This window comes from Cryptomeria japonica, chromosome 7 (assembly GCF_030272615.1).
Source record: "Cryptomeria japonica chromosome 7, Sugi_1.0, whole genome shotgun sequence".
In the NCBI taxonomy this organism is placed as follows: domain Eukaryota; kingdom Viridiplantae; phylum Streptophyta; class Pinopsida; order Cupressales; family Cupressaceae; genus Cryptomeria; species Cryptomeria japonica.
Window position 1 is genome coordinate 662,973,403 of NC_081411.1, and position 10,259 is coordinate 662,983,661.

Below are 10,259 nucleotides of genomic sequence, written 5' to 3' on the forward strand. Positions count from 1 at the left end.
AAGACAACTGGTTGATACTGCTTTGACTTGATAAGTTGCTAAGAAAGTTTTTGTTTGTACTGATTCACCCCCCCCTCTCAATACAATTTAGGGTATTTGTTGTTCATCATTATTCATCATAAGTCTCCTTTCTAACCCAAGACATTGCAAACTAAACTCATTAGTAGATGTTTTGATTGTAAAACTTACAAATCCTATGTATTGCATGAGAGACTGACCTCCATGCACAATGAGAGAACAACTCTCCTCGAAGAGTCCATTAAACCTCTAAATGTGTTGAAAATACCTCCTCTAGTTCTTGTATATGAGATAAAAACTCTCCTTCAAGAGTCTGCTTCCCTTTGAAATTGTCAATATCCCTCATCTAATGTTATAATAACCAAATCCATCCTCTAGTGTAAGAAAATATTGAACCAATGTAAATACACTAACATCGCCTTATTTTAAAAATTACACTATTCACAAGTTCTTCCAAGAAATTGTAGGCATCGCTTACTCCATGAAGGGAGGTAAATTGAAATTGGTGCAGCTCATTCAAAGAATCATCTATAAGAGAGAATATAGATCGATGATAAAAAAAACTTTAACCTCCAATTTAAATATTGTGCTTAGTTTTTTAGCCTAACAAATTCTTTACTTTTTTCTTCGATATTTGTTGCATAACCAATTTAAGCTCTCTTTTCAATTCATGTGCAAAATCAAGTACTAAATAAAATATAATCAAGAATACCATATAGTCCACGAGATAATCAATAGTTAGTAATAGTGACCTTGTTTCTTTGACACACAAAGTAAAGTAGAAACCATAGGTAGGCATCACATGTTAATTTCCACTGAAAATGCACCTTTGACAATGAATCTCTCCAAATATAAATGATACATAAAATATCCTTGTTTCTAACTAGGATAAACATGCTCTCTCCAATTCAGCATATACTAAAAATTAAATTTCCCATTTAGAAGTCTCATGAGATTGGAATCATAAAAAAATAATTTAAACCTCTATGAACTCCCCCACAATACAATTAAATTTGTTCTCTTATTAATGATAATAGAGACTATGGAATTAATACTCACTACATAGATATGTAGTGTCTCGTTTCAAACTATTGCATGACAACACTTCCTATCCATATGTTGTCTTATGTATGTTATTTGCCTTCATTTTTCTCATGTTAGCCATTCACAACTTTAGGCTTGAGTTTTTGTTCAAAGTTTTGTCTAAGTAATATTTCATCAGCAAAATTGTTGAGTTTTGAAACCTTTTTCAACTTGTGATGAGGTTCTTATAACCTAATCAAACTTCAACGAGGTCGTCACATCCTTGTCAAAGTTCAGCTATCCTTTCACAACCTCTTTTATTTGAAAATAAATTCTATCAAAATTTGTCGAGAATTGTGTAAAAGTCAATGAAGTAATCCTTGTTCAAAGAGAAAGATATTTGAAGTGAAAGTTAGACAATTTTGAAATAACAATAATTCAAAATTATAATTATTAAGAGTTATAACAAATATTTTTATTACAATACTATGAAGCAAATACTTATCATTATGTGACACATTTTTTTTTTAATAATATGACACTTGTTATATAAACAATAAACACACAATACAAAGGATTTCTTCTTTAACCAAAAGGGCCCATTTACAACGCCGGCCATTAACTTAGTCGCTGGTCGACACAGATTCCACGCACAATTATTATTTTTAAAATCCATTTACAAAATTATTTTAATCAGCTAAAGTTTCTCGTTTCCTCCCTTCGACCGAGGAAAATTATGATATGTGATATATTTGTCGACCAGGCGAAAGAAGCCATCGTCTGCACCAAAGAATCTTTCCAAATTCGGACTGAAAATTCCACCTCCGAAATGCTATTTAAGAATCGAGAGCTGCACAAGAATTCATCGGAATAAGTTTTTTTTGTATTTTTTTTGGGTGATTTCTCAAATTCCTGTCATGCTTTTCTCGCTGCAATCTCATGTCGATCTCCCTCTAATCGACATTTCACAATTTCCATCCGACTTTGATCGTGAAGCCCTAAATTGCCTTCAGAACAATCCTGCCTTAGCGGCGGTCAGAGAAGCCTGCAAAGAATGGGGAGTTTTCTATGTCGGAAACCATGGAATTCCAATTGATCTTCTCCAACAAATGGAGTTCCAGAGTCGCCAAATATATTCTGTGTCAGCAGAAGCCAAAGAAAGAGCCGTCACTTGTGATCCAGTCATGAGCTATCATCGCAGGGGCAACACAGAGAGCTTCACCATGCTGAATTTACCAGAATCCGATTCCATTAACGAGCTGTCCAACAAGATATGGCCACAGGAGGAAAGATCAGCAATGTTTAGGTATGTTAAATTTCGAGGGTTTCTGTTTCTTTAAACATTTGAGATTCAAACCCTAACTCATAAATAATAAATAAAACTCGGTTCTTGGATTGAATGCCAGAATCTTGGAGCATATCTATAATTTTTCTACTAGAGATAAGGGTTCAAAATGTAACCTACAACTTCTTTTCAAATCTAACAAGGAAATCTTTACATAAAGAGAGCAAATATTCCTAGAAGGAAAAGGATTTCCCAAAAACTATTTTTTTAAACACAATTAATCCACTTCCATCCAGAATTATGAAGCCAATAAGGCTTAGGAAGGAAGGATTGTTGATAGCAACGAGTCTTTTTGATTGAATGGTAGAGCTCGAGGCCTTGCAAACAAGTCTAAATATTAAAGAGATTGTTGTATATTATTTTCATCTTCTAGGAGTGAAAAAAATCATTAGAAAAGCTACCATTTACCATTAATGAGTTAAAGAATTGGGTAAAGCAATACCTTTAAGTAGTCCTTGAGAAGTAGAATGAGCTAGGAGGTATTTATACCCTTTGATAGCAAGAATATACAAAGTTAGAGATAGAAGTTATCATTGACAAATAGATTAAAAGAATTCCAAAAATAGATTGTCAACAATTGATAGTAATGCAAACAAAGGCATCAACAAAAAGTTTACAAATGGATTGAATAAATTGATATCTAAATCCCAAGGCTTTAAGCATTGCTAGGATAAAGGACCACTCAATATAATCACAAAACTTGGTAAATTCAAATTTGGTTGAAAGAGCTTGGTGTTGAGATCATTGGGCCCATTGCATGTCTGTCTAAATTGTAATGATGTTATGTAATATGTATTTTAATTTAATTAAATCAATATTCTCAAGTTGTATAGTTTAAGGAGATAGCGTAGCTTCAAAGCTAAGTGTTTGATGATGATTTTATACAGGTATTGAGCAAGGTGATGGGCTACCAATTGTAGATACCTAAATTTATGTATGAATTTAATATTACCTTTTTCTAATGACAACCATAAAACATGGGGATTTGTACAAAGGAATGTAAATCATAGATGACATAACCATGGGGTAGGAGTTGGTTAATTCTTTACAAGCAATCAAGAGGAAATATATTCTTATTAAATTGGATATATCCAAATTCTATAATAGAGTTAACTGAACTTGAACATGGATTATTTTATTTGAGAATTTTGGATTTTGATTAAATTATAGAGCCTAATTATAGAGTTGTTACTACTTTTCTATGTCTTATTGATGATTAGGGCTTGATAGAAGATTTCATTCAATCCTCTCTCAATATAAGGAAAATAGATCTCAGCTCTTCCCCTATATTATAACGGTTAAATAATGGAATCTCTTGGCATGTACATTAGGGCCTTGAAGACTATGGTATATCCAAAGGGGCTACAAGATGCTTGCATAGGAAAGAATTAAATCACCAACAATTTTTTGATGATATGATGTTGTTTGTAATTAATACCTTCTACTAGAGAATGTAAATTCATTAGAGATCTAATGAAATAGCGAGAAAAGACATAAGATTACACCTTGATTGCATAATAAAATAAAATATTGATTTCTTTGGTATTTCACACATTCAATATGTGTTTCCATTGTATTACAATATTCCTTATAAAGTCATTATTTACCATGCATTATCCACCTAAATACTTATGAGAAAGTAACTTCCTAAAACTAACAATAATATTTATTTACTATCGCTAAAATTGATATTTATTTATTTATTATTATTTGTAAAGTAATATTTATTTATTAATAAATATTTACATGTTAATTTAAAATATTATTTATTAGTTTTAAGCTATTCTAGGATGTCATATATTTCTAAGATTCATTCCTTATTATAGCAATCCAAATAAAGTACGAAACACTGCATGAATTGAACATAATAGCCCATATAAAAATTTGATGAAGCACCTCCACTAAATCTCCTTGCTCACTATATACACACCAAATTAAACTCATCAGCATATTTTTTTTTTATTGTAAAAGCTACAAATCATTTTTATCATGTGAGAGATTATCCTCCATGCACAATGAGAGAACATCTCTCCTCGGAGAGTCCATTACTCCTCTAAATGTGGCGAATAACTCCTCTAGTTCTTGTATATGAAAGAAAAAATATCCTTTAAGAGTCCAATTTCCTTTGAAAGTGTCAATGTCCCTCTTCCAATGCTATGATAATTGAATCCATCCTTTAGTGTACAAAGGAAACTAAACCAACGTAAATACACTATCCACAAGATTTTCCAAGAAATGCCAAGCCCCCCTTGCTCCATGGAGGGAGATAAATTGAAATTGGTGCATCTCATTCAAATTATCATCTATAAGAGCGAATCTAACTTGAAATAATAAAAATACTCCAACCTCTTATTTAAATATTGTGCTAAGTATTTAAACCTAACAAATTCTTCACCTTTTTCGTTTTTCATTATCTACTAGACATAACCATTTTAAGGTCTCTTTTTGTGTTATTTACAAAATCAAGCACTAAATAGAATATAATCAAGCATAATATATATTCCACAAGATAGTCAACATTTAGTAATAGTGACCTTATTTCTTTAATAATCACACACAAAGTAAAGTAGAAACCATTGGCAAACATCAAGTATTAATCTCCACTAAAAATGAAGCTTTGACAATGAGTCTCTCCAAATATAAATGATACATAAATATCCTTATTTCTAACTACTATAAACATGCCCTTTCCAATTTTGCATGTACCAAAAAGAAATTTCCCAAAATATCTCACATGATATTGGAATCATTAAATGAATTTAAACCTCTACCAACTCCTCTATGACAAAATTAAATTTGTTCTCCTATTAATGATAATAGAGTGTAGGGAAATAATACTCACTACATATATACATAGTGGTTCATTCCAAACTACTATATGTCATCACTTCCTATCCTTATGTTGCCCCGAGCATGTTATTTGCCTTCATTTTTCTCATGTCAACTGTTCACAACCTTTAGTCTTTAGTTTTTCTTGAAAAATTTGTTTATGTATTATGTCATTAGCAAAACGGTTGAGTTTTGAAACCTTTTTCAACTTGCGATGAGGTTCTTATAACTTGATCAACCTTCAACGAGGTTGTCACAATCTTGTCAAAGCTCGACTATCCTTTCACAATCCTCTTTTATTTAAAAATAAAGTGTCAAAATTTGTCTAGAATTGTGTAGAAGTCAATAGAGTGATTCTTATTGGAAGAGAAAGATATTTGAAGTGTGGTTTTGATTCCTCATGGTTTCAAAACTTGTGTTGAAACCCAACAATATTCCCATAACTCCATCAAAATCCGATAAAGTTCTCCCAAACTTATCAAAATTGAAAAAGATTTCCACAACCATATTAAAGAGCAATGCATTATTCATATCATTTTAAAATTAAAGAAAAGAGAATTTTTGGAGTGTTAGAAGTACGGTTGTCATTGCACCAAAAGATCAGCTTGTTAATGTCCAATACAACCAATAGACTTGTAGAATCCATAGGAGGTGGTTAAACCATGTCACAAACTCGAGTCAACCATTAGACTTATATAATCCATAAGACACCGATGGTTAAGCCATTTCACAAACCCGAGTGCTGCGCTACACAACACAACATAAGGAAACCAAATGCACGCACCTTACAACATAAAGAACTTAAATGTGAACCACTAAGTGTGCCCTATAAAGATGATTCAGATCTTAGTGAAGGTTTTGAAACCTATGTCGGGGTGTGACAAGGTTGTCAAAACCTCATTAGAAATATAACATAAATGCAATTGCCATTCCGTACTTTTATCTCTGCTTGTTCCACTGAATTCTTGTGTGAATCTGGATTCTTAAAAAGCATTTTTTGGAGGTGGAATTTTCAGGCTCGGTTTGGAAAGATTGTTTGGGACAAACGATGGATTCTTTCGACGGAACGAACTACTGAATGACAAATATATCACAACAGACTAGCTGATTAAAATAATTTTGTAAATGAATTTAAAAAAAAAAAAATTGTGCGTGGAATCTGTGCCGACCAGAGACTAAGTTAATGGCCGACGTTGTAAATGCGCCCTTTTGGTTAAAAGAAGTGAAAAGTCGTTACAACTGACTTACTCATTTGATCAGTTAAATATGCAAATATTTCTTTTTAAAAAAATGTGTTTTCATTGTTTATATAAGAAGTTATATAATTATATGATGTTTTGAATTATGTAATAATATAATAATATATAAATACAAACACATTTTATTGAAGAATATGATAAAGAATCTAAAAGGTTTTTGTGTAATATTTTAATGTAATTTTTATCTTTCACCTTTCTAATGGTTCTTTTAGAGCATGTTTTTGTTTGCATATACATGTTACAGACTATTTTTTTGTAAGACCATTTTAAACTAATCTAAAATCAATTTAATAATTGTTAGAGATCGAGACTAGCACTTGACAAGACAATAGACAAACTATGCTCAAACTAGAAAATAATGGTGTACAAATGAAAATAAGAAAATTAATTAAAAATTACTTTGACATGAACCCATGAGATAGAGTTTCTTAATAAGAATACACTTAGAATCATGTAAAGATGCTACTTATAAACTTTCAGAACCTAAGGATAATTGGGATTGGGACTATCCTAGACCTAACAACTAAAATGACAATATGGACCTCTCTTGATGACCACCATCTACCATCGATAAGGAGTGGCCTTATTCATGAAGATATTGTGGCCTGAAAGCTTGTCAAGAATTCTCTTGTTGGAGGTTCAAGATTTTCAAATATCATAGTGCATATGTAATTTCATGCAAACTTACAAAGTGTTGATATACATGATAGAATGGTTACACCTTGTAAATTGATACTTGGAATCCTAAAGTTGATATGGAATATTGGTAAAGAAATGTAAGAGTGTCTCAAAATCCAAACTCTTGACCTCTATATGAAGTTCTAATATAAATATAATTTTTCTATTCTTGAATGATAGAAAAATAGAGACAAAATATAATAAATAGATCAATTTCACCTAATAATTACCAAACTTATAATCATGCGTGGTTCCAAAGAGTGATATTGATGTATATAAAAGAAAATTAGACCTCAAATAGATTTTTTATAGTCTCCTTAAAATTAAATAGAAGGGACCTTTCAATTTTGATAGATAGTTTCATTCTACAACTCTTTTTGAAAGTCTTCAAAATCTTCTATAAATGACCTATAGAAATGATGGTGAGTTATGTCAAATAATCGCCTATGAAAGATGCCAGGATAGACCAAAGTTCTCTAAATTTTTAATGTTAACTAAAAACTAAAAAAATAGTTATTTGGTAAGATCCATCCTACAACTAAAGATATTGGTTAACCCAATAGAAATTGGATGATTATCTAAAGGTTTTGTAGGAGGTACCCTATGACTAAAGATATAGCCAACCCAACAGAAACTTAGATAATGATTTGTTGATTTAATAGGAGGTACTTAATGGCTAAAGGTGATAGAACATAACTGAATGAAAAATAGATTATATCATCAATGGTTATAAAGGTGACCATTTGGTTAAATAAAGTGGCCTAGATTAGGTGCATGAGATGAGATAGCTAGTCATTATTGATGTCAAAGGATAATGCTTGAATTTATGAAGAAATAGATGAACGTGGTATTTTAACATGCATTCACTTAAGTCAGTAAGATAAATAATAGAATGAATAAAGGTTGTTGAAATAAGAAAAAATATTAAGGATATGCTAGTAATGAAAGATGGTAAGGATAAAGGTCCTTCCCCCAAGAGGACCACAAGGGGAGATAATATCTCATTCCTGCAACTCACAACATGTTACAATTAGATCCCCTTTCTATGTTGTTATCGATAATAGTTGTAGGTTTAAGAATTTATCTTCAATGATAATGAAAAATCAAGTGATTTCCATTAATGTGGCAATTTGGATTAATTTGAGTGTCATAGTGGATGTTTATTCCAAGAAGTTACCTTTCTCTTTTATACTTCTAATAGATTTTTCCTATGCTAGAGAAGTAGAGGAAAGTTTTAGGTAGCTACTATATGGTCATTTAGTTGGGTAACACGAAACTCTCACACTACATCTAGTATAAATGGTTAAATACATGTTGATAGATGATGAATTTCAAAATTTTCATTTTAGATACTATGTCAAGAAGAGGTAGTAGATCTTTAAATTGTGGGAGGAAATGGCATGTGGGGCAATTCACTCAATAATGTGATGTAAAGGGTCAATAATTAGACGAACATATCATAATTCAACATTGGTTGATCAATATCGATACATAAGAGACCTTGCTTATAGAGTGGCTAGATGAGATAGATTAAAGGATGTTCCAAACTACTCTTTGGTCCTACACAATCCACCTATAAGCTAGTTTCTTCTAAAATGCATCTATCACTTGGTCATTATTATTATTACATGATACATTACCCAATGACATATTATAAATTAATAAATTAATGCATCTAGAGTTGTCCTACATATTTAAATGCTTATTCTTTTTGTTACCATCATCAAATAACTAACCAATTTATATGTAGATGTATAAGATTAAGACATAAATAATCACCCACAAACATAAATATTTTAATATATGTATCATTTTATCTCTATAATAATCTACGACCAAAATAAATTCACATCATGAATATAAACCTAACATCTATTATTATGAAAAGCAATTAATATTGATATATTTCCATAGTTTTTCTCTTGACTTCAGACTCACCACACAACAATAAACATCATGGAAAACCCCTCCAAGGAGTTGGACAAAATTGAACTTCAACGGTGCCGGTAAGGGGAATCCGAGGGAATCAGGTATTGGAGCCATAATCCAGGATGAACAGGGCAATATCCTTCATGGGCTATTTGGTGGCATTGGAGTTGCCACAAACAATGAAGCAAAGATTTGTGCACTGGAGGTAGGACTATGTCTCTGTGTTAGGGAAGGAATTTCTAGAATCATAATTGAGGGCGACTCACAGATTATAATAGATGGAATCAGTCGGTCAAGTTTTCATAACTGGAAGCTTAATAAATGGGTTCCTATGGTAAAAGAGCATTTAAAGAACTTTGAGAGCTACGAGATTGGGCATGTCTACAGAGAAGGGAATCAGGTGGTTGATTACCTTGTGAACCTTGTTGTTGGAGAATATGATGACCCTGTCTACTTTTGCCAGACATCTGTTGCGGAGGATATCAAAGGACAATGCCTGAAGGACTGCCAAAGATATCCTCGATAGGGGATTAGGTAGCATGTCTACGACCTTTGGACCCTACTAGCTACCGGAGCATTGTGGTGGCACCTTGATAAACACTAGTGAAGTACAAGTCTGAGAATGCGAGCAGGAAAATTGTCCCTTTGGCGATAGGATCACATGGCCCCCGAACAGTCCATCATGATGCCTAGAAGTTGCTTCTGCATCGATAATGGCATTTTGCAGAATGGGAGATCCTAACAGGATATGGGCAAGGTTCATTTGATTGACATCACAAATCACAACCTTATATGGCGAAGTCGTCTGGCAAAGGCAAAATAGGAAAGTGCGAGTGTCGTTTTGGGAGCTTTGCAGAGACAAATTTGGGCAATGGCATACTTTGGAAGGGTCAGTTGTGTGAATTGCGAAAACACACTGAATATGCAGTTGAGAAACCTGTTTCACACTGAAGATTATGTGTATGATTCTGTTCAGGGCCTCGTGGGCATCACTCTAAATTTTGATAGACATTGGTGTGATGCTATGGTGTTGGAAGCCGCTCTCTTGCCTCTGGTGGATATCATCGACTCGGGGGAGCACATGGTTGAACTGCTTGCAGGGTTCATAAAACTATTTATTGCGGATAGCATTGCCGCCATTCTAAGTATGGAGGAAGATGTCAAAGTGAGCATACTGA

The 10,259-nt window shown here is 32.6% G+C and overlaps 1 protein-coding gene across 1 annotated transcript; it reads left to right on the top strand.

Annotated features, from left to right (window-relative positions):
* The first annotated feature begins 1,958 nt into the window (after positions 1-1,958).
* Positions 1,959-9,607, top strand: LOC131856898 (gibberellin 2-beta-dioxygenase 7-like). Its single transcript, XM_059208855.1, has 2 exons — positions 1,959-2,347; positions 9,310-9,607. Exons 1-2 carry the CDS (start codon positions 1,959-1,961, stop codon positions 9,605-9,607), a joined length of 687 nt encoding a protein of 228 aa, XP_059064838.1.
* The last annotated feature ends 652 nt before the right edge of the window (positions 9,608-10,259 follow it).